The sequence below is a fragment of the Hemibagrus wyckioides genome, linkage group LG04, assembly GCF_019097595.1.
Source record: "Hemibagrus wyckioides isolate EC202008001 linkage group LG04, SWU_Hwy_1.0, whole genome shotgun sequence".
NCBI lineage: Eukaryota > Metazoa > Chordata > Actinopteri > Siluriformes > Bagridae > Hemibagrus > Hemibagrus wyckioides.
Window position 1 is genome coordinate 12,420,750 of NC_080713.1, and position 25,671 is coordinate 12,446,420.

Below are 25,671 nucleotides of genomic sequence, written 5' to 3' on the forward strand. Positions count from 1 at the left end.
AATCAACAACCAGTGAGGAATAAGTTACACAGCCATTTGTGGTCAGTATTTCTGTAATATGAAAAGGAGACAAAAGACATTTTTACTTTGTCTTAAATATCTTTCACTGTTTTCTACTTTCAATGTATTATTAGAATGACATGAAATCTGACATGAACTGGATTGCAGACAGACTGTTGACCGCTGGTTTTTCATAATTCCAAATATTTGTACAGTTGAATACCATATTTATTATTATGTGCTTCAGTCTTTATTTATTTTATTATATGGATTTTATTATGTGCTAGGAACATGGATCCAGCTTGTCTTCATAGTTCTTATGTCCATACTACATATACTCTACTACATATACTACATAGAGAGAGAGAGAGAGAGAGAGAGAGAGAACAGCTGCTATCACTCCTCACACCTGACCCTGTGAAAAGAACAACTTCACCTCACACTGACATCTGCACCATCTTCCACCCCTCTAAGATTAAAAATGATCTTCAGTACAGACCAAAGATACTGAGAGAGTATCTTTTCAGGCAAACCCAGTGGCTGACAGAAAGCTCTGTTCCACCACTTCCCCATCTGTAATGGGTGGACCAGAGACTTAAATGTCCCTCACATCATAATGACAAATGGTACAAACTAACTTAAAAGATTTAGAAGCTAACTTTTACAAACTGACAAAAACAGAGCTGTAGCCAATCACCTCTAAACTACTCTGACCATAATGAAGGATCATGAGAGAGAAATATACGGGTTATTAACACTAAAACTCCACCAGACCAGCCAATCCCACAAACCCAACCAATGGCAACATTGAAGAAATCTTAGGAAGACCTTATCTACCAGACACAACCAGAGACAAGCATACAGAAGGTAAAGACAGTTGAAGGGCAAGGCTCAAATAACACAAAACTAGCAGATGTAATTTTCATTGCTAAAAAAATTCCTTGATAAGAAAAAGTTCCTTCCTAGAAACAGAGCACATGTACTATTAACCAAAAAGCTTTAGGACTCAACAAGATTAAACCTGGTTCAACCAGGCACCTTGATTCACACAGGAATAAATGGTCTTCAAGCACAGCACAACCCTAACCCTAACCCTAGCACTAGCAGCAACAATCTCTTCCCTTCTCAACAATTGTTCATGTCAGGGGTGTATTCTTACTGGAAAAAAAGTAAAAAAAAACTAAAAAAAAAATCCACAAAAGCCATAATATACATAATCACCTCAATCAACATGGCTAATTGTGTTATTGTCTGATAAGACTAAAGTAGAATTTGTGGAGCATAATTTAAAAAGCTTTCAACTCATTTGGCATAAAGGATGATTATATAGAGCAGAATGGGGGAGATGCTATTAAGTAATTAAATCAATGTACTCCAGCACAGTTTTCAACATCCACATCAACACCCTACCTGAAACATTAGCATGCTCCACCACAACCAAGTCATACCTTATGCAACACTGAAAAAAAATGTCTTCTGTATGCTTAAGATTAAGCCCTATTCTTAAAACAATAGTGGGGCAACAGGAGAGCTGTTAACTACTGGAATCATAGTAACGCATAAGGTATCATGGTATGTAAAACAAAGACCTATTTTTGAAGTGAAACAATTTGTGATTGGCTACACAAATATTAAATAAAAACCAACAGATTTCTGTAACTGACTTGAATGACATGATCCTAATCCTAACCATTCCTAAGAAAATGTTTTCAAATTATGCTCAAAAAGCTCTACTGAGGGCTTCTAAGACCATAACACATTTTGAGACATGGTTTGGGGTGATTTAGGTGGGCTTGGATGATTTCACTGAGAATTGTCTTTCATCTTGCCCCTCTACCCCAATGGCAGGACATGTGAAGAATATAAGAGATTGCAGTTACATGCAACGGAAGACCAGTAATTGCCAGATTTTTTTTTTCTTGTCTTTTATCAATTTTGGAGACACGTCTTGTACTTGTTTAATGTCACTGTGGTCCTGCGTTATCTCCACTTGTTAATGATGCCCTTCACGGTGTTCAAGGGTACATCTAATGTGCTAGAAATTCTTTTGTACTCCTCTCATGATCAGTGCCTTTTATCGTTGAAATCCTGTACATCCTTTGTAAGCTCTTTGTGGACCATGGGTTTAGAGGAAACCAAGATGATAGTCAATTCAAGTCTTAATGATCTTGAATTTGGGTTAAATCAGACTAACATTATTAATGATATGTGTATGTTCATTGCTTTTGAACATGAGTTTGAAAGTGATCGTTTAATTCTGAGCACAGTCAAATCCCCCATTATTAAAGTCCATGCAATCAATCGGGCTATTGTCATTTTTTTCCCCTTTCTAATAATTTATTTAATCACTTGAATTTTGTTGGTTGTTACAATAAAGGTGAAAAAAGATCTGAAATTCTTATTTTGATTTGATTTATTTTTATTTGTTTTTGTTAGGATTTTTCTTATTATAAATAAGTCAAAAGACAAAAGACATAAAACATGTTCACTACACAGCACTAAATCCTGTTTCTGTTATCTGCATTTTTGTGGCATTCCTCAGAAGCAAAAAAAGATTAATCTGCAGTTCATGAATTCATATTGCATTTCTTAATGCACTTTAGAAATCTAGCATGAATAACTAGATGAGGCAATGTATAGCTGTGTAATTGTGCTCTTTAGTGGCTTGTGGTTTTCAAACAGGATAACATGTTTACCTGGATCAAGGTCTGTCTGTCTAATTTGGGCAGATTCTTGGCCTGACGCTCAGCCTCTTCCCATTCCTTCCTCACCTTTGAAATAAACAAGAAGGATAGAGGTGAGCATGTGGGTGTGCCATCGACCATGTATATTGTGTGTGCTTTTTTCCATCTCTTCATTTCACTTTCAAGTAAATTTTTCTCCATTTCCCTCAACCCCTCTCTCTCCTTACCCTCTCCATGCGATTGCGGTGTCTAATCTCAAGCTGTTCCTTGGCCTTCTGGAAGCGGCTGTGTTCCTGATCATCAGCTGGAGTCTCAAAGTACACATCCACATTATCCATGGGCTGTGGAGTGGAGGGCAGAGCTAGAGAGACAGAGAATAAGGGCACAGTGAATACCAGATACACAGTAAAGACAAATGGTACAAAGGTAAGCACAACTAGATAGTGAGATAGTAAAGAGGCACCTAGATAGATGAGAGAGACTGTCAGACAGGCTGTAATACAGAGAAGCACCAAAAATACTAAAATCTACAGCATACTGAAAATGCTGCTAGAGAGGTTCATGTGAACCTCAGTGAAATTCATTTTCCCTGCCTTTAATGACATTGTGCCTGACATCAGAGCTGCAAACACTGCAGATAGGAAAACTCTAGCAGACAGAGAACTATCAGAATTTTTCCACATATAACCGTAAAGTATGTCAGTGCCCAAGCTGGATCCATGTTCCTAGCATATAATAAAATCCATATAATAAAATAAATAAAGACTGAAATACATAATGATAGAAATGGTGTTCAACTGTAGAAATATTTGGAATTTATGAAAAAATAGCTGTCAGCAATCCATTCATGTCAGATTTCATGTCATTCTAATAATACACTTAAAGTAGAAAACAGTGAAAGATTAGAGCTGGGCTCTAAAATTGAATCTCCGATTTTTTAAAAACAAAATTCGATTTTTGATTTTAAAACAATTATTTTTCTTTAAAAATTTTAATAAAACACTAGAGACTATAGAATAGATTTTTTTTAAATTTGAGCAAAAACAATATAACCAAACATATCAACTGCTAATTTGGACTAAAAGTGCAAAGTGCAAAATTACTTTTGCTAACAAGTTTTTTTTTTTTTTTTGTTATTTTAGAAAAACAATAATCAATACAACATAAAAACCTTTTTTGGGGATTTATAAAATGCAAACTTTCACCAAGTTCTAATTATTCTAGTAAAATAAAGTAACATAACAAAATATGAGGGATTTGTAAAGTGCAAACTGCAGACTTAACTTACATCACTTTTTATAAAATAAATAATTGTCACCTGAAAAAAAATCCCTGAAGAAAAACAATTTTGTAAATCAGTTCAACATGCAACTAACACGCTAAATAAAACCAACATGCAACTAACACGCTAAATAAAACCAAACAGGTGCCAGACAGCATTTTACATCTGTGTATATGGGCACAATCAGGGGCGAGTCTAGGATTTTCATTTAAGGGGGACCCTTAATGATTTTATACCCCAATGAGGGTATAATAGTAAAACATAAATAAATAAATAAAATTAAGGTTTGACTAACAGGGTAGGATGGTAAACTTATTGCAGCATTCCACTGTATTGCATAGATGTATATGACTGTGTATGAATGTGTATAACATTTGAGTACTAAACAAGCCAAATACGAGTCTTCCTGATCACACACACACACACACACACACACACACACGTCCTCTGATCCTCGCTCTACACAAATTCGTGATCGTCTCAGTCCCCTTTAAATTTCATATGAAAACGGCGGCGGCTTTTGGCTCCTCCCCGTCTTTCAGCGCGTTCTTCAATCTGACTGAAGAAACCACGCCTCTCTTAGAAACAAGCTCTTTGCGTCACAGATCTACGGAAGCTCGCTCTGCCAAACCAAAGTAAAATCGGAAAATCGATTTTCGTTTTTTCAACATCGACATAAACCATAAATTCAAATTAATCGATAATAACGATTAATCACCCAGCTCTATGAAAGATATTTACTGTTTATTAAATAATGTTTAAGTTTTAGTCACTAGACCTCAACTGTACAACTATAAGCCAATATCAAGCCACCTATATCATATTCATGAGATCTATTAATCAGGATTTAAGCCTCATCACAGTACTGAGACAGCTGGTTAAAATGACTTATTACTGGGTTCAGACCTTAGTGAAGCTTTTGACGCCATAGATTATAACATTCTTATAGACAGACTAAAAAAATGTGTTGGAAAATGCTCTTTCCTCACTTGGGTATTATATGACAAATGAGTTTTTGTCAGGGATTTGTAAAGGAGACAAAGGTGAACACAAGTGCGGATTTATATTTTAATGAAACACCAACGATACAGAACATGTAAACCCCCCCTTAATAACTCCAGCTTCAGTTCATGTTTTGGTGTTTAGAGTTTTCTGTATTGGTTTAGGAATGTGTAAAGAAACTGGATGCTGAGTAACTTCCTCTTACTTAATTCAGACAAGACAGAAGCACCTCTACTAGAGCCACAGGCAGCTAGAAGCAAGCTCTCTGATTACATAGTAACACTGAATGCCCTTTCAGTTGCATCATGAGCAGCTGTAAAGGACTTGTGATTATTGACTCTAGTCTTTAATTTGAAGCTTATGTAGGTAATATTACCAGGATAGCCTTCTTTCAACTTAAAAATACTGCTAAGATAAGAAATATAATGTCACTACATGATGCATAAAACTACTCTGAGCGTATGATGTCTATTGTTTGGATTACTGCAATATCTTGCTGTCTGGATAGTCCAGTAAGTGCATAAACATATTAGTTCCAGAAGATGAGGAGTCTGGTTCTTCTGAAGGGTTTGTCCTCTTGTTACCTCAGGCAGTTTTTACAAATTTTTCATTTACTGATCAAAGACACCACAGTCCCACCTTCTTATTTTCTATTGGCTCATATGACTGAGCTTCCTAAATTCACAGATTAATATCTAGGTGAATTAACTAGGCACAAAGAGAAAGTAAATGATGACCAGAAAACGTCTCCTGCATCCTTTACTGACAATTTTTATTTAAGATCAATCTGACTAGTCAAGCACTATCACTCATATCAAGGTGAATCCACCTGTGATGCACAAGGTGAAAAATCAATTGCTATTATGACCACTTTGTTCTTCACATGACCAAATTAAGTTTTTCAATCATAAAACTAAGTTTCCAAGCAAACAATGGTTTTAAGCATTACGAACAAAGAAAGGCAAAAGAACAACGATGTAAGGTAAGAACAAGGCAGCATAAAAAGCATAAAACATAGTTCAGAATAAAACACCAGTTTCTTTATGTTGGCGCATGAGCCAATACTGAAAGAAAAAAGGATGAGTTTGAGCCCTTGTTGAAACTTACTCAGGCTTTTGCATACAGCCATGCAGTATTCCTCAGACTCAAAGTTGTTGCGGTTGCCAGCACAGCCTCCGTAGATGAAACGCACACACTTCCTATGGCGCATATCAAAATGCCAGCGGGGCATAGAGGCACGGCATGGGCCTGTCTCTGCCTCCAGGGAACACACAGCTAACACAGGGACTACAGTTAGTGCAGTACAGTGCAACACTACTCTTTATACCAACAAACCAGAGCCTCTCAGTCAATATTATTAAGCAACACTACAATAAGCAAAACATCAAGAAGGGTGTTACAAACCTTTAATCTCCTGGAAAGACATGTCATTGTCCTGGCTCTCAACAGTGACCTTCTCTTTCTTCCTTTCTTTCTCTTCACTGTCTCTGTCCTCATCTTCATCTTCATACACATAGTGGTATTGGTCATTGTCGTCTTCTCCTTCATAATCAAACAACTCAGCTTCAGCTTCCTTTTGGGTTGGCTGTTCATCCATTTCTGGCTCACTGTGAAGTTGAACAAAATGATTCAGGATTGTTTAAAACAGCAGTGTGATAGAAGGATGGAAAAAGATGGAGAAATGGATGGATAATAAAGACAAGTCTTCAGGGTGACTGAAGGGGGAGATGAAGGAAAAATCCCACCCAAAAGTATTAATCTTAATAATTAACACATGATGTTCAAGAGTGTTTAATGTTTTTCTTATCACATTCTAAGCTTTACACTTATTTCATCAGTCTATTTTCACTCTAGTTACGTTTGGGGTGCTGCTCTTTGTACATGCCACCTAAACAGATAAGTTTCTAAAGCATCCATGCTAACATTGCCATCATGGCTCTTGCACTGCGTGCCCTACTTTGCTGTATAGTTGATGTCTATATAGTTGATAAAATTTTATGTCTTTCAGGTTGGAAAACATTTTGAGGGTGATGTTGGGAGGTGGGGATTATGTGTAAAGGATATCATTGGAAAATAATTACCTCTCCTCTACTACTGCATCCTGCAGATCCTCATCCTCTTCTTCGTCATCCTCATCCTGCACTTCAATGCCATCATCAACGGCATCATCTTCATCACCATCATCATCCTCCTCCTCCTCCTCCTCCTGAGAGGCAACGACAGTTGGAGTTGGCTCCTGAGCAGGAGCAGACAGGCAACAAACATATTCAGTGCCATAGAACTTATCGACACCACAGGGAAGCAGCATGCCGTAGCTGTGCAGCACCATGTTCGCCTTTAAGCAAGCCTAAGAGAGGAATACACAAAAGAAAAAAGGTTTAAAAAACATGAATAAGATACGCATTCTGGAAGGCAACAACACTGCAAGAATTAATTCTGCATTGATTCTTTATAACTTTGCTGTCAATACAAAGAAAACGAAACTGGGCACAAACAAATTAGATTAAATTTAACAACTATCTACACAATGGCCAGTAGATCTCTTCTGAGTTTATGGACTATTACACAAACAGAGTCAATGCTTTTATGCGTGACATTTTCTCGTCAAGCTGCTGTGACTGACTAGCATTGTAACAGGTACACCAACTGGATCAGTGTACGCATTTATAAGGCAAAGCCTGAAATGAATCAAGTCAACAATCAAATATTGTAACAATCAACTACTATTATTATTATTAATATTATTACTATTATTATGCATATAATCTTATTTTTAAACAGCTGTGTAAAAAACTCTGATACTTTAGTCACTCTCTCTGTCATCACTTTTACATTAACAGTGGCCTACCCTAGATTCTGATCAAAGTCATTCCATGGAGTTAATTTTGTGCCAAATTTGTATTCACAGATTGTCTGTAAGGTTGTTTTTTTTTATTATGATCACTGCTAAACTGCTACTATGCTATTATATTTCTAATACACTGAAAACATTTGGGTTTAAGGTCAAAAGATTAAAATGAGACGATGGCTAAGAACTACAAATTTAATTTCCTGATATTTACATCTAGATGTGTTAAACAACTTAAAACATGGCACCTTTGGTGGCAGCCAGTGAGCAAAAGTAGTGGAACAAATAGTTTTTAAGTACATTTAAGTAAATGGTAAACATAATATTTGTTTACGGCAATTAGAGTTCCCGGCAATTAGATTAGATATACCTCTCTAAACATTGGTCAAGTTCTTGGATCCAGAACTGTGGCTCATCTAAGTATTTCTCTACCAAAAAATTACAAGGCCTTCTGATTCTTACTGTTGAGTGGTTTGAATCTTGTTGGTAAGGTCACTGACTGTTGTTTTGGGATTTTCCTTTACAGCTCTCCTTGACTGGCCAGTTTGCTGTCTGTTTTTTAGTACATCAGTGGTTTCTTTGTTTGTCATGACATTTCAGATTCTTTATTCACTGAGCCTAACAGGGCACACCTGAGTGACGAAAACACCTGTCTGTCACATGCCTAGTATTTTGAATCACTTGATAGGTGGATTCAAACAAATGCAGCATATTCTACATTGTACAACATAAGCAGCTATAAATACCAAGAAATGAAAGCTGAAATTCTAATCTGTCATCTCATATTCATCTTTTCATCTCAAACCCAAATGTCTTCAGTGCAAAACAAAAAAAAAAAATTTTTTATGCAACTGCATTACAGTATCCTTGTTACTAAGCACGACTCCATACATTCTGCCATGTCAGAGGCTGCTTCACCGTTAATAGCCTGGGTGTGTTTAACTGTCACTTGAACAACAGAGATTAAATGTGAATGACTCCCTCTAAGACCCACCCAACAAATATGTTTCAAAGGTCAGAAGCGAAAAAAGACTTAAAACAAAAGAAAGATTAACAGCAGAAGAGAGATTCCTGAAGCAAAAAAATAAATAAATAAATCTGCAAACAGGAAAAAAAGTTAAAGCAAAATGAGAATGTGACTGAGAAGTAATCCTTTAAAAAATAATTTCGAGTTTCATTTGCGATATACTTATTTCATTTTGATAATTAATATTTTGCTTGTGGATGTTATTTTATTTTAATCTTTTGGCAAAAAAAATTAACTCCATACCAAAATACCAAAATGATTAGTCATTAATGCACATAGTAATTAGCTTACACAATTTTGAGTTAAATACTTTTGACTTAAATGACATTATAATGTTCCTTTTAAGTCTAGTGATTGGGCTTCTGTACAAATGCACCAGGCAAGCATGTTGGAGTTAACAAATACATGATTTTTCCACCTCTATCAAGTTTTTTTTTCTTTTTTTTCAGGTGAACAATTACTGAGTAGCTATAGCCAATCAGCTATGCATTGCTTTTTCATTCATCTCTACCCTGTGCATCAATGGAATGAGATCACAATGTCCAGTCTATTTTACTTGAGTGGAGAGATATTCTCAGTAAAAAAGAAATACAGTATTTGTAGATGTAAAATTACTGTCTGTAGTTTTTTTCTCAAACCTTTCTCTAGCTAAGTGTCTTAAATCAGCAGTGACACCAAGGTGTGTCAAACATGACAAAAAATAAACTAGACCTAATCCTATAGTAGTAAAAGTGGATTTAGTAACCAGCACTAATTTGAATGTTGCATTTATGAGTGTTCTGGTGGTGTTTGAGAGGCCTGGAAAATGAGAGCTGTCTGGGAATTAATAGCATCACACTTAGCTGCCAATCTGATCATCATGTGAAACTGTGAGGATTTTAGTGTCTGTTATTCGAGAGAGAGAAAGAAGGATACAAAGTGTTAAAAGTATAAGCATTCAAAAGCAATGTCCAACACTCCTCTGCTTACCTCCTTTGCTTCTCCTTCCCACTGCTGATGACCGAGACATTTGTCCATGCGCTCCTTATGGAAGAAATGACACTTTGCTGGGACAAGTAGCACATGACTCACAAACTCTCCAACTGCGAAAATATAACCATACACATACAAATAAACACATGCATATTAGGTTTACTTTCGTTAAGTCCCACTGACAACGATTGCTGTTGCTAATTAATACTATACAAACAACTAAACTGCAGTAAAAGAAAATGTGTTTAAATGAAACTCACATTTAAAGGAACCCTTGTCTATTTGCAAAGTATCAGCATGGACTCATATTCCATGAGCTCTTATTGAGTTTATATTTTTTACAGTTGGTTTGATTAAACTGCTCAATCAGGCCACCTATCTGCAGATGGCAAATGCTCGTCCAAACTGATTTAATCCCCGAGAGATTGCATAGCTTGCTAAGGGTGCGTGACACAAACATGGTGCGCTGATCGGTCAGAATCTCTTTTGGGAGATCATTTTCAAGAGTGCCACCACAAAACTGCATGTTGCAAAGAGGCATTACTTCTGTGTATTGTGCTAAGTAATCCACCAGGACCAACACAAAGCAAAGCAGCCTTCAGGGAGTGGGCACAATGACACTTTTGGGGTGGCCGGCAGATTCACCAGCTGATATTTGTGACATGCCACACACAACCTGTGAACTTCAGCAAGATTGTTAGGCATGAGACGGTTCAGTGTTTTATCTTGATCAAAATGCCCCGTTATCATATTAGGCCTGATTGTTGATGACTGATTGGATTGTGATTGAGGGTTTCATCTCATGTCTGCATCAAAGGGAAATTCCCAGGGGAATTCCCCAGTAGGGAAGAGGGGTGGCCTTCCCCACAGTCCACATAACTCTGGCCATCTCGCCTAGCACTTTAACAGTACATGTATTAACATTTATTAATAATATAAACATGTTTCTGTTCCTATTGCTGTATATTGATATTTTAACTGCATTACTGTGGAAGAGGCTGAAAATAGCAGAGGGCACAGCTGTTCTTACCCCACTGTCCCTCCACACACACCTTAAATAAACTGGATAATGAGCATGTGCTCACAGTGCAGACTTTAATTTGAGGATACCACTGGTGTGAATTGTGTTGTAATTGTGTAACTTATTATATTTCAGAGACCAGAATTAATTAAGCAAACTAACATTCAAAAATGATACTGTCATGTTTAACACTTCTATGAATCTATGAACAATCTATGAACACCAAATGCACTAACCCCATTGTGTAGCATGATATGGTCATGGGCAGTAAGGAAGTGTCACAATTTGTGATTGTGATGGGGTTTTTTTTCTACATTGACGACTGGATGTTAAAATAAATTAACAAGACGCTAACCGAGCCAGTTTTACTGATGTTTAATGTACAGTTTTGATGATCTAAGGAAAAATGTAAGAAGTATAATGTAAGGTTTTATTTATGAAAAAAAAAATCACTAGGTAAGAGTACAAATACAGATAGAGTACAATTACAGTATGAAGAATAAATACCCTAAACTAACACTTCAGTACAGTAAAAAAGGTACACTCCAAGTATTGGGGCCCTTGTGTAAGGCCCTTAACCCTCTCTGTTCCAGGGACACTGCATCATAGCTGTCCCTGTGCTCTGATCTTCAGAAGGGTTTATGCATAGAAGAGAATTTCAAGACTTCTTCTAGTTCTATTGTAGAACCAAGAAAGACAGGGTTAGCTGATATGTGCATTGCTAGAAAGATTCATATTACATCTACTGAAATTTTGGGCTACACTGTGCTAAAAAGAAGCTTTGTGGTGTTTCTTTACTCCCAGCATAGTCCCAGTGTTCCTGGATGGGAGGGCAAAAAGCAGATGGTCAAACTGCCTCTAGGAGAACCAGTCAGGACAGTTACAAGTACAGTGTTGCCAGCATGAAAAGATATAGAGAGGGAGATATGCTGAGACAGAGAAACATAGGAAGGGTTTCCATTTCTCTCCAGCTTTCTGACTCAGGCTTTACAGTACTACATAACTTCCTTTTTATTCTGTGTTCCATTTCCTCACTTTCATAATTCCTCCAAAAAAATAAAAGATCTCAAACAGGCAATGAATCATAGTCTATATTGCAGTGTTTCCTACACATGACCATGACAACCTTCATCAAGTCCACTATAATAAAGCAATGTTCCTTATGAAACAGTAGCATGATTAATCCTGCTAACCATTTAACGTCTTGCAATAAACAGCATTATTGTAGGGACACAACATGATTTCAAACATCAGTTTGGTTTTTACCACCTCAGACCTAAGTGCACATCTGTAATTACTGTTTATACAGTATTTTGCAATACTTTCTTGACAGATCTGACTAATCTGAGACTCAAGTCAGTCAGGTATCAATGCAAGAAATGAAGTTGATTAAAAGCTTTTCTTAACAGACTTTTTAACTTTTTTAAGCCAGCCAATTCTACAGCCAAGGCAGATACATAGATGTAGAGCCACAGTCATGGGATTTTATCAAGGGAAAAATATCAATTGTGTGTTTCCCATCGACTTTTAGACTTCTAAATAGACAAATAACCTCAAGTGACAACAAAAACCAACAACAGATGTCAATTTGTTCCCAAAAAGTTAACCAACTTTCAGTAAACGTGGGACAAATTGTAAACCCTTCTTATGTCCACCATTATTATGAGAGTAATTAGCAGGCAGATGTTACTATTACTATTTGCAAATGAGGAACTTGCCTATTTTCCCAGAGGTAGGCCTCCTAACAAATTTAGTCCCAAGAAGCTTTGGGGTAAAAAGCATTTGCAAGACATGTCACACCGGGACAACATACTTTAATTTACACCCAGTTAATGAGAACACAACATATCATCTTAGAGCTAGAATTAGCAGAAAAAAACAACTGTGACACCCAAGAGAAAAAGATCAAACCAAACTAAATCAGTGGCAACATTTACTACAATGTCTGACCTTTTACTCAATATATACATACCAATCAGCCAGAACATTTAAGGCACTGACAGGTGAAATACCAGTCAGTGGGTGGTATATATTAGTATATACTTATGACCTAAGCCATTTTGGGGTGTAATGATCTGAAACACTATAACCAGGGCCAATTTGTGATGGCTAAAATAAATGTTAGCATCTAAAGTGTTCCCAGGAAGGAAAAACAATGAATCAATGATATGGCCATGGGCAGCCAAGGTTCTCAAATCCAACCCGACAGAAGAGTTACTTTAGCATAAACATCAGACAGAGTGCTTATGCTGACTCCTGTAAACATTTGAAGGTGCCTACAATGAGCAAACGAGCATCAGAACTGGATCGTGGAGCAATGGTCGAAGGTGGCCTTGTCTGATGCAGCATGTTTTCTTCACATCAAAAGGATGGCTCTGTGTGTGTGTCACTTGCATGGGGAAGAGATGGCACCAGGATGCACTATGGAGAAAAATGCAAGCCAGAAGAAGCAGTGTAGTGTTCTGTTCTGCTTTAAAACCTTGGATCCTGGTCTCCATGTAGCTGTTACTATACACATACCACCTAACAAAACATTATTGCAGACCAAGTACATCCATTCATGGCAACTGTATTCTTTCCAAGCAATCATTAGATTAGAAGATAAATCAAATGAGAAACTATTATGGACAAGGAAAGGAACTACTCATAACCACATCATCTTATGGGGATGGGCATATATGGCTGCCAATGAGACAGGTTCCCTTATATAAATTAATGATGTGACTGCTGAAAAAGCAGCAGGATAACTTCAAGTGCCTAGAAATGTATTACTTACTCGGATTCAGCCAAATGCATCGAATCCAATAACTATTGAGAAGATGTTTAAAGAAAATATATAGAAATTAAGCCAAAATATCTCTGACACCCTCTAGTGGCAGATTGTGGTACAATTTTTTTTATTTTTTTAACTCCGCCCAAGTAAGCAAAGAAATCATAAAAATCATCAGAGGAGACAGACCTGTGCTCAATATATTGCTTGGTAAATAAAGAAATTATTAGTTTTAAACATTTTCTATATCGCATCCAGCATTTATTTCCTCTTTCCTCCATTACCCTAAATATTTTGAAGACATATTTGCAACCCTAAAATGAGACAGCTTTCTTAAATCACTTGAATTGCTTTCACTAAGCAAAGTTACTAAGATTACAGGGCTCAGCTGCTTGGTTTCTGTCTGGTTGTTTTGGTCTGCACCTGAATGGGATTGTTGTGTTCTCACTTGTGCCAAACAGAAACCACAGAATTTGATTCAAACTAAAAATTTGCATATGTGGAAGCACTCTATCCAATTCAACTGCATTTTATTTAACTATGGACATTGTCACAAAGGAGCTATTCAGTATATTTTTTTATCCCAATTTAAAATTTATCCCTAATGAGCAATTCAGAGACAAAAGTAACAATGAAAAACTCCCTAAGACAACAAGAGCACAAAACCAGAGAAACCAGACTCAAAAGGGAACCCATCCTCTTCAATTACTAAGATCATCAATAGAGTTTAAATCTTTCATATCAAACTGAAGTTAATGACTGTTCAATGCTGGAGACTTTAATGTACATTGTTCTTAGCAATTAAAGTCTTTAAACTATCCAAGAAAAGGATATCCACACCCATCTGTATGATGTCCTTGTGGTACCCTCCACAGTAAGCACCCTAAGATTCACAATATGTAGTGTGAATGGATGTGTACACACATACATTCACACATGTGTACTCCAACATGAACATCACATGTCAGTCACATGACAAAACTAATGTAGTGTCAATCTCATCACACAACACACAAAAAATAAACATTTTGTGAAGCACCCTACTGTCAGCCCATTTCACAGTCCATTGCTAGTGCTAATGGCTTTTCCAGCTCTTAAAGCACCACAAATCAACCATTCAGCACCAGGGTGAGGGACAGACAGGTTAGAAAAGAGAAAAGGTAAGGAAATTTCCAGCATGTTAATACTATTGCAAGTGTGGTATTACTTAATGTAGTAAAATAGGCAGGGGATAGATTTATTTTACAGAGCAATGAAACAGAGTTGATATACAGATGAGGCCAAAAGTTTATATGCATCCTGGCTAAACCAAATTTTTTTTTTTTTTTGAGTTTTTTATTACTCTACACATTTCAAGTTGCATATATACCATAAGAGGACATTTTAAAATGAAAGCTGGGATATTTCTTCCATTTTTTATTTACTATATCAGATTTTCAGTGGGTCAGAAGTCTATAAATACTGTGCTAATATTTGTTTGCTTTTAAATTACTTAACTTCAATCTGACACTTGGGGTAGCTTTCCAGAAGCTTCTGACAAAACACTGCTGAAATTTCTGTCCATTCCTCCTGACAGAATTAGTGTTGTTCAGTCAGGTTTGGTGGCCTCCTTGCTCAGACTTGCCTTTTCAACTAATTCCATAAATTATCTCTGGGATTCACTTAATTCATATGATGAAGTGCTATGCTTTAGATCATTAGCAGTCCCTTCCTTTCTCCATACTCTTCTGTTCTAATCCAATCACTCTGGTACAAACTGATCTTTCTCTCATCTTTTAAGCAACGCACAACGTTATGTAACCCCTGGGAATTCATTTGGAGTTGATCCTGTCTTTGCTGCTATAACAGACTTCACTCTTCTGGGAAGTCATTTCAGTATATTTGTTACAGAAATGCCTCTGTGGAGATTAGCCCGTTAAGCCACAAAAGCATTGATGAATTTGAGCAACCAAAAAAAAAAGTCTATTAACCCTATGTCTATCAACGTTTGCCTTATGAGCCTTCAAGTTTCATCTTTATGCACACAGGCATTTGTGATTAATAGCATAAAACAATAAGATAAAAACAAAAATGTAGGCTTTGCATAATATGCAAATTAACAAAAGCCATCATGGTGGAAATTCATGGGAGGGATGCAGGTCCCTTTATTTCCTCAAGTAATACTGGGAATTTTGGACCAGTTGACAAAGTCTGCAATTTCTATGATTTGCAGTTTGGGCTTCCCATTGTGATTTAGCAAATAATAATGATGATAATAATAATAATAATAATAACAAGAATAACAAGAATTATAATAATAAATACCACCACAAGTGACAGTCTACAGGGGATTGTGCAGATCACACCACAGGAAGCTAGTTTTCACCAAGGTGTATAAAAGTATTAAAGCACCACATCTGACTTAATTAAAGACAAACAGCAATGAAAATAGCATGACTGTGTGTACTGAATCTGCAAGCACAATGCACCTGCCCGGATTTTACGCTATTGATTAGTTAACTGATCTTCAAACAATTCCTGGTTTACAAGCAATTTGTGCTTGGACCTCAAAAAAAAAAAAAAAAAAAAAAAAAAATAATAATAATAATAATATGAAGAAGTAGTAGAAAATCCTAGAAAAAAAAAAACAGCAGGACTCCAAGGACTATGTCTCTGGCCACCTATAAATCCTAAAAAAAAAAAAAAATCCTACCCCTAAGAACAATAATAGAAAGTGTTTGGACCCCAAAGAAGAAAAAGAATTCCTAAAAGACTGCACTAATTATTATTATTAATAATAATAATAATAATAATAATCATAACAATCATAACAATCATAACAATCATAATAATCATAATAATCATAATAATAATCATAATAATAATGATAATACGTTTCTATTAATTTTACTGAAGAGGATGTCTTTCCAGCATTACCCTTTCTTAGAAAAGAAAAGCAAGTTCTTCACACTACAACAACTTTGCATCCTTTTGGCATCATGGAGCTCAAATCCACCATATTACAGACCATGAGCCAGGGCTTCAGGACTTCAACATAACCACAGCATACAACAAGAGACTTAATGGTCTGGCAAGCTGTGAATTTCTTTGAAAACTATGTTTTTTTCTATTAGGATCTTCAGATACTACTGAGCTAACATTGCTTGTCCTGTTTGAACCTGTTTGAGTCATTTACAGCTATTATATGTGCGTCTTTAAAATAGTCTGCACTGTAACTTCATTTAACATATCTGGCTAAGCTAGGACATATTTATTATATAGCTATGGCTCACCCAAGCATTTGTATGGGACCACAGTGTGGGCTTGAGGCTTGCACTGTTTCTTTCCTTTCCTGCACCAGTTCTCAATCTTGACTGGTTGGTTGGCTTCCAGAACATTTGTGATTTCCAGTTTAGGGTACATCTATAAGAAAAGTAAGAGAAACATTTTAACATTAGCACCAGTCAATAACGAAACCCTAACAATATCTAGACACAACCCGGTTAGAGGAAAAAAAAAAAATGCATAAAATATTGTCTTGTCAAAAACTGAAAAAAGGGGGTTCTCAATAAAATTCAGTAGAGAAGTGAACACCACTGTTACTAACCTTACTGAATTGTTTTTGTGTAACAGTAAAGTGTGGAGTGTGTTATTTCCCTTATACCAAACAATTTTCCAACAACTACAATTTTTGTTTAATTACAAGCGTAATTTAATCTCATTTAAAACAAACATTTAATCTTGTGGAACATCTGCAAGGAAAGTTGGTTCCTGTTATCATTCTAGCAAAGCTAAATAGTCGATCTCTCCCTAGCCTCTTATCTTCTCTTACTCTTGAAGTCAATGACACAAAAACACAGCTTGCCATTCTGAGAAACTGTTATTTCCTGAAGACTCTCCTGTGCTGGGAAACTTTACAGCACAGTGTGAAAGTTAGTGTGTGCATAAATATAAATGATAGAACAATTAGCAAAACAAGCGTATTCATATATACCTCGTTCATGTTATACCGGATATACTGATAAAGCCATGCTGTTATTGAAAACTAATCTTTTCATTTTGACAAATAAGATGATGTGATAGTAGGGCTATAGAGAATAAATTATAGAGTACAGAGTGATAAATGATACCAAACTGATGCAATGTGGGAGAGGGAGAGAGAGAGAGAGAAAGAGAGAGAGAGAAGAAAGAAAGAGCCTCTGTATTGTCAGTGAGTGTATTCTTGCCTCATATTTGCAACGGACAGACAAAAATAAACATAAGTGACTTACAATAACTAGCAATACACTTTAATAAGTACTGAGAGCCTTTTATGACATATAGCAGCAGTTATGTTTTCCTCAAACCCAATCTACACTACACAAGTGTATAACTGGAGGATAACTTGTGTATAACTTTTCCCAGCACTCCATGCTATAGTAGTATTCCTACAGAGCATTAAGACTGAACAACTGTCTCACCTCCTGGCAGTATTCCAGCACACCCTCCTTCTTTCTAATGCAGCTCTTGGTTCCAGAAGGGTCCGGCTCCCATTGGCCTGTCTGGATGTTGACATGCATGTTGAGTTTCCCACAATACATGGCCACCTGAGGCTCTGCCACTGCAAAGCCGGTCCCTTGATTAGCTGCCAGTGCCTGCGCAGAATGAGAGAAATGGAGAAAACGGACACAGATGTGTTAAATACAAAATCATGTCTCTCTAATCATTACTCTTTAGACAGAGAAAAAACTCTGATCACAAATCCCTAATATAGCTGCAAGTAGCTACACAGGGGTCAAGCACCACACAGCACCACCATGGGGTTGAATGAGGGTCCTCCCTCAGGACAAACCAGACAAACATCTCTCAACATAGCTTTCAGCAGACATTTCTTGGGTTATTGCATAGTCAAGGCCTGCCATATTACATTACAGTTTTCAAAAGCAATACATGACTTCAAAGTGGCAGTCAAGCAGTCGAGCGCTTTAGGAGTTATGAAAGCTTTATTTTATTATTTTACTGACTGAAATATTTTCACTGCTTATACAGAGCTTGTTTTTTTTATTAATACAGGAGTTTTATTGTTACAGTTTTGGTATGGGTGAACATCTGTTCACTCTTATTTTCCTTTTCAAGTGCAGTTCAAACAGTGTTTAGTGTGAATTCCTGTGAGTCATGTGTTTTATGCAGTGTCATCACACTTTATAATGCTAAATAATTAGCAATTATAATGACTGATTAAATTGCAACAAATTAAATTCATTACAGTAATAAAAAAATTAAATTAGACAAACCATTGGGTAAAATATCAGGTTTTAGAGCTCATTGTGTGTGTGGGTGTGTGTTCTAGCAGAAGAGTATTTGTGCTGTTTATATGCTGTACATGCTTGGTCAACTAGATTTTTCAAATTGCTGTGGATCTATAAGCATATATTATATAGGGTTTTTTTTATATGGTTTTGGTTTGATGAGTATACGTCATTTTTCAATCAAAACCACAAAAAAGTTTTGATGAGATATTGCCAAACTTCCTGTTTTGCATAAATTTTGGTGGATGAATTTTTCTATTGATATGACTCAGCATTGTGTCAGAAATCAAGCGCTCAACCTGCATGAGAATTTTAGGGCGCCTGTGCATGCCATCCCAAAAAGCACTCTCAGGTTTCATATTGATTTGCTAAGCCGTTTTGAAGATATGGGCTCACTTCCTGTACTGCAGCTTCAGCATCAAATCTATTTGTGTATTACAGTCCAAAATGTGAATGTCAAAAAACCTTCTCATAATTTTTGTAGAGATTATTCTGTAGATCATCTGAACCAAATTTGGTAAAAATCTGAATAAGACCTGGAGGCTGTGACAACTTTTTTGCCCAAAAAGTCAGAATGGAAGAAAATCCAATACAGTAGAGGGGGGAAGGGGAATAAATTTGTTCCTTCATCAAATGATTCAACTTTGTTCCAGTTGTGAAACTAGGGGCATTCAGGTAAAATTACGTTTATGGCCAATTAAATGACTTATCAGTGCACCAAATTTCACACGTTTTATCGTATGATTCTAGGGACTGCCATGGACTTCCAGCATCTAGTTATTACAATAATAACAAGAAGAAGAAAAAGAAGAAGAAGAACACAAACAAGAAGGGAAGTTCTTTCTTTGACCCACAATATCATGAACACAAACAGAGTTACACGGAGTTAGCTGCCTTTTACACTCTTCACTAAATTCATCCTTTTTTATTAACTGAAAGTGTGCGTGAATGTAAGTATGTGCATTAGGACATGACAAGTCTTTCCAGCAACTTCTAGCATGTGCTAAAGCAACACAAGAGGTCAACTTCCCAGTTTTGTTTTTGTAAACAGTAAAAAAATCCAGAAAATAGAGCAGGAAACAGTGATTTCAATCACAGATGTTTTGAAAGATTACCTTTTTTTAAACACAGATTTTTTCATATTTTCACTAATCTTTAAAATTACTTAAAAATGGCTGTGCAGAGGAGATCCCCTGCCAATACGGTAGAGCTGAAGCATTTTTGTGAGGAAAAATGGAAGAAAATTGCAGAGTCAACATGATATTTTGGTAGACTCTTATCAACTAAATTTTTTTCCCCTAAACATTTTGAATAATGTTGGCTGTTATATCACACAAAATGTTATAGCATTACTTAGCTTGGGTTCATTCTTTACATCATAAAAACCTGCAAATCTGACAGGGCTGCATAGACTTTTTATATCCACTGTATACACAAAGTATTCCCGTCTGGCCTTTCTGCAGATAGAATCCACTCGTTTATTGTATCACTCATTTTCTTTTTAACTCAAACAGGAAGCAGCTCCACCCAGTCTTTCATTAAAGCTAAACTGATTCCAGTCTGGACTGTGAGGAAGATTAAAGGGAAAAAGGCAAGCAAAAATGTAAACTCAGCCTCACTGACGCTGTTTATTACTTTAAGCATACAGCAAACATAGGAGGTGTTAAAAACAGCTTTTAGTAAGTTATTAACATACAATAACCACTATAGTTTCTCATTATATCTATATCTGCTGTGTTGTTTTCAGTGTTACACTGAGGAACAGTACACACACACACATATATACATATACATATATATACACATATATATATATATATATATATATATATATATATATATATATATATATATATATATATACATATACATATACATATACATATACATATATATATATATATATATATATATATATATATACATATACATATACATATATACATATACATATATACATACATTATATATATATATATATATATATATATATATATATATATATATATATATATATATATATATATATATATATATATATATATATACACACCTCCTCTTGCAAAAACTGAGCTTCTCATCATCAATTCCATTCCCTCAATCAGCCACATCATCACTATACAGCTAGACCCAACCAAACTCAAGTCAACCAGGACCGCAAGAAACCTTGGGGTGACTTTCAATGAGCACATGAACTTTTCTGCAGGCCACATGTCTGCATGGCCCTTTATGTTCATTCTGTTTAACATCAAGAAAATCAGACCCTATCAACTGATCATGCCACAAAGCTACTACATGCTCTTGTTATCTTGAATTAAATTGGACTACTGCAATGCACTGCTCCTGGTCTCCCATCCTTCTGCAACAAACCCCTTCAGCTGCTTCAGAATGCAGCAGCACACCTTGTTTTCAACCAATCCAAAAGAACCCACATCACACCCTCCTGCAATCACACATCACTCCCACATCCTGTAATCAGTTAACAACAGACACTTTGGTGATGCCTACTCAGCGAGGCATGAGGTCCAGAACCTTCAAACTGATTGTCTTTCAGGAGTGAAATGAACTTCCCACCCCAATCTAGATAGCAGAATCTGTTAATATCTTATAAAATCTACCTCTTTCATGAACTCTTAACTATGCCCTATCTTCTCCCCAATAAAAAGCCTAAATAAATAAATAAAATCTTCATTTACACCACTACTCTGTGAACTTTGCACCTCTGCTTGATACATCAATTTGCTTGAACTTCCTTTTCTGAAAGTTGCTCTGGATGAAAGCATTCGGTGAATGAACAAATGTAAAATAAGCAATTGCCTTTCCATTTGCTATCTAGATATATAAAGCCCTTCGTAATGGTTACATCTGTTCACAATATCTTTCACAGGTCTGGAATGTAGAATAGAATCAGGACTATATTTAACACTATCTAATGCTACCTAAAAGGTGGACCAACACAGCAGGTTAGAAAAAAGTCCATACATTAGCCCATTCTTATCCCTGGTCTCTTACCCACCTCCCTGGACATTAACAAAAAAAACCCCTGCTTTAAATGTTTCATATGAAAGAATTATGAATTAATGTGCAGTCATTGTTTTTAATATTTATGTTCATAGTTTCATAGCTTTATAGTTTCTCTATATTAGGCTTTTAATTTAATAACTATTTTTCCCTTTTTTTTTTTTAATAAACTGTACGAATGTGTTAGGACCACTAACTCCACTTCCCAGAACACACCATGGCCTACAAACATAGCTACTCCGAACTACAATTCCCAGAAATCACAGCATCACAACAGACCACAAACATTCAGCCAGTTGCGAAGTAACGCTCATTGTTTTCACTCCACTATTCCGGTTTTGACTGGTTGCCTGTCTTTCTATTTACATGTTTGGTTTTGCCTAGTGTTTCCTGACCTTGGCCTGTGTTTTGATAACTTTGCCTTGATCTGTATAAAAACAGTTGAACTGCAATTGCTTGCATCTCTTGTATCTGTCTCGGCTCACCATGTGTGACGATGTATTGTCTTATTATATTGTGTGCATATATGACTTTGTCAACAGAGTCTCATAGCTATGGCAAATGTACAGTATGTTATGACCGGAGACCATTTAGCGAAAGAACTACTTGGGGAAACATGTTTTAGTACTGCTGTGTTTAAAACATACAACATTAATTTTAAATGGCATCATATTTGATAGTTACATGATTTCTAAAGCAAAAGTAAAAACCCAGGGAGAAATGCACACACAGGGGGACAAAAACTTCTGACATCCCCCAGGCTCATTACTGACTGACAGAGTCTGGACCATCAAAAGTACAGCAACCAGACAGAGAGAAAACAGAGAAAGGAAAGAATAAGATCTCAGGATAAAGGCACGCAACTCATGTAAATCACAGTCAAACCAAAGGGTGGTAAAATACTCTATCCCTTTGTGTGTATTGTTCCCTTTCATCAATCTTTCTCTTTCTTTTCAGTCTCTCTCGTTCTTTGGCTTTACTGATTGAACAATTTTTACTTCAGCAATTTACTGATGGCTTTTATGCCTCAAGATTACTACTATACGTATTACAGATACTATAGAAGGGCAAAGACTTATTATACATTACTGTATGTAACATCTTAGTATAGTTCCTAGAATAGTTTTGGTCACTGGGCTACTTGCACAGTTTCAAAAAAGAAAATGCATCATCCTTGTGCATTTCTCCAGTTTCAAGTCACAGTGTTTACGTCAGTGTTGTTTATCCTTCTTAACATAATCAGAATCATTTCGGAGACAAATGAAGAAATATGAGTACTACTGTGTCCCTCTGTGCACAGCACCTACAGGTTTAAGCTCTCACAACTTCCAAGCTCAGAGTGATCTCAAGAAATGATGCTTAGCAAACGTATGTCACAATCATTTTACCCTTTTCACCCATATGAAGGTCTAAAGCAGGCATTTCCCACCAGATTAGCTAGATGAACCAAAACCACAGAGGATCTAAGAATACCAGCATAAATGCAGTGCCTTTGCTCTTAGAAAGTAATGGAATGGCAGCACAGCTCAGTATGTGTAAATGAAAGGCATAGAATAAACACAGAACACGGGTTTGAGATCAAAAGATGACCAGTGTTGGGGTAACACTTTACAAGTAACGTGCGTTACGTAATCAAATTACTTTTATGAAGTAACAAGTAAAGAAACGGATTACTTCATGAATTTACACATTAATATTTGAATTACTTTTTTTGTAAATTAAAGCGAGTTACTTTTCAATTAACCGTTATGTCTTTACTGAATGAAATTTATTGTCATTAGTGGCGCACATGTGCACTCTTGCGTGTGCGATAACACGCTTCAGAAACAGACATGGCAGGTCAGAGGTTTACGTTTCTGCGATGGAAATACTCTCATTATTTTAAGGAGTAACACAATATTGTGACGCATTACTTTTAAAAGTAACTTTCCCCAACACTGAAGTTGACTAAGACAATATATCAGAATATCAGCTTTCATTTCCTGATATTTTCATCTAGATGTATTACGCAGCTTAGGACATGGCAAGCCTGACAGGAGTTGTTTTTTTTTTTTTGACCTGTTTGATTGTGTCCAGATTGATTGAGGACAATTCAAAGCTCTGAAGCTACTCTTGGTTTGAGACATGGGCTTCTCCTTTGATGCATTTGTTGCTAAAAAGGATAAACCAAGATGAAGAGAGCTGTCTACTGGGGAAAAGCAACTCAGTTTGCTTCTGTAAAAAGAAGAAACATTGACCGGAGCCATTACACAAGCACTGGGCATAGCGAATGCAACAATCTATAATGTCCTGAAAAAGGAAAAAAACAAACAAACAAAAAAGAAAAACACACTGCTGTACTAACAACCAGACATGAAACAAATCAGCCAAGGAAAACAACAGCAGTTGGTGGCAGAAACATTGTGAGAAAAACCCTAAAACCACAGTCAGTGACATCAACAACTTTCACAGGGCATGGGTGAAGGTATAATAATTTATAATTTTAAGGAAAATTTTATAGAGGCCATACCACAAGAGGCAAAACACTCCTTAGCAGGAAGAATCGAAATGCCAGATTGGAATTTGCAAGTACAGAGAAGTACCATAATTCTTTAGAAGTTGTTTAGAAATGCTAGATCAGGAGAATTGTGGAAATCTGAAAAGACCAAGAAAACTCTCAGAGAGTGCAGTCTGTAAACTCGGTAAAACTAAATCCAGATCAGAAGACAGGAGTGATGCTTCACCCTTGTACACACAAAGATGATCTGCTTGCAAGAGTCACCAGAGGGTCACCTTACCCACAACCTCATCACAAAAGGTCAATGTCAAAAGTATGCAAAGCAACATCCAAATTAACTAGGAGCATTCTGGAAGATCACCTTGCCAACTGTTAAGCATGGGTGTAGAGCTGATATACATTCAGGTTCTGTAGCAGCAGTGGAGGGACAGGGACAAGGAATAACATATTCCAGTAAATGGCAGCAAATCTGTAGAACGGGACAAAGTTTTTGAAATGCTCCTCACAGACCCCTGTCTTGAACATCATCTTAAACATTCTGTACATGTAAGACAGACTAGGAATATATCTAAAAGCATTCTGCAATGAAAAGTTGTTGGATTCCAAAAACAAGAACAGAAAGCTAGCTGGCTACAAAATAAAAAGCTTGAGCAACCTGTTATTTCTGTCTAAGGGGGTTGTACAGTATGCATGAATGCACAGAGAATGTTTTAGCTTTTCACTGTACTAGAAATGTAGATAGACGGATAAACTAGAAATAAAAACTATATAAAATTATATATTAATTATATATTATAAGCAGCAAATTGCCAGGTATGATGAATTTGCTGTTTACACCACATTTGAAGATGGCAATACTGCACTATAATTTGTCTGGCATCACCTTCCACTGACTCCTGCACAATACTTTGGATAATTGCTTTAGGTTTTTCCAAGCATTCAATTTTACTTCACTGTTCTTATTACGGGTCATTTAGATTCTTATAACGTTGCATCCTCTTCTGTCAACCAATATTCAAACTGCTGTATACGTTTTGTTGGTACAGGTTCGGATTTAGGTCCAACACCAAAATGACAGGATGTGTTTTCCTGTTTAACAAATCCGCATTGCTAACACCACACAGCAGATACTTCACACAATCTGCAGCTGGCATTTCCACTGTGACTCCCTCTGCATACCTCTACTGAGATGTATTCATGGATGTGTCACACTTTCTTTGAAAGTTAAAATCTTGAAAAAGTGTCTCATTTTACCCCAAGTTCCAGTTATCAGTTTTTCC

General features: G+C 36.3%; 1 protein-coding gene across 5 annotated transcripts in view; it reads right to left on the reverse strand.

The window, feature by feature from the left end:
* aplp2 (amyloid beta (A4) precursor-like protein 2) overlaps positions 1–25,671 on the reverse strand; it is a 57,355-nt gene that overhangs the window by 16,114 nt on the left and 15,570 nt on the right. For 4 of the 5 annotated variants that reach the window (XM_058386908.1, XM_058386906.1, XM_058386909.1 and 1 more), the window contains exons 2-9: positions 18,046–18,219; positions 16,879–17,008; positions 9,813–9,925; positions 7,050–7,315; positions 6,373–6,575; positions 6,076–6,243; positions 2,912–3,045; positions 2,697–2,771 (exon numbers count right to left, since the gene is read on the reverse strand). In XM_058386908.1, coding sequence (XP_058242891.1) covers positions 2,697–2,771; positions 2,912–3,045; positions 6,076–6,243; positions 6,373–6,575; positions 7,050–7,315; positions 9,813–9,925; positions 16,879–17,008; positions 18,046–18,219 — 1,263 coding nt within the window. The remainder of the gene's footprint in view (positions 1–2,696; positions 2,772–2,911; positions 3,046–6,075; positions 6,244–6,372; positions 6,576–7,049; positions 7,316–9,812; positions 9,926–16,878; positions 17,009–18,045; positions 18,220–25,671) is intronic. The other variant, XM_058386910.1, reaches the window with a different exon arrangement.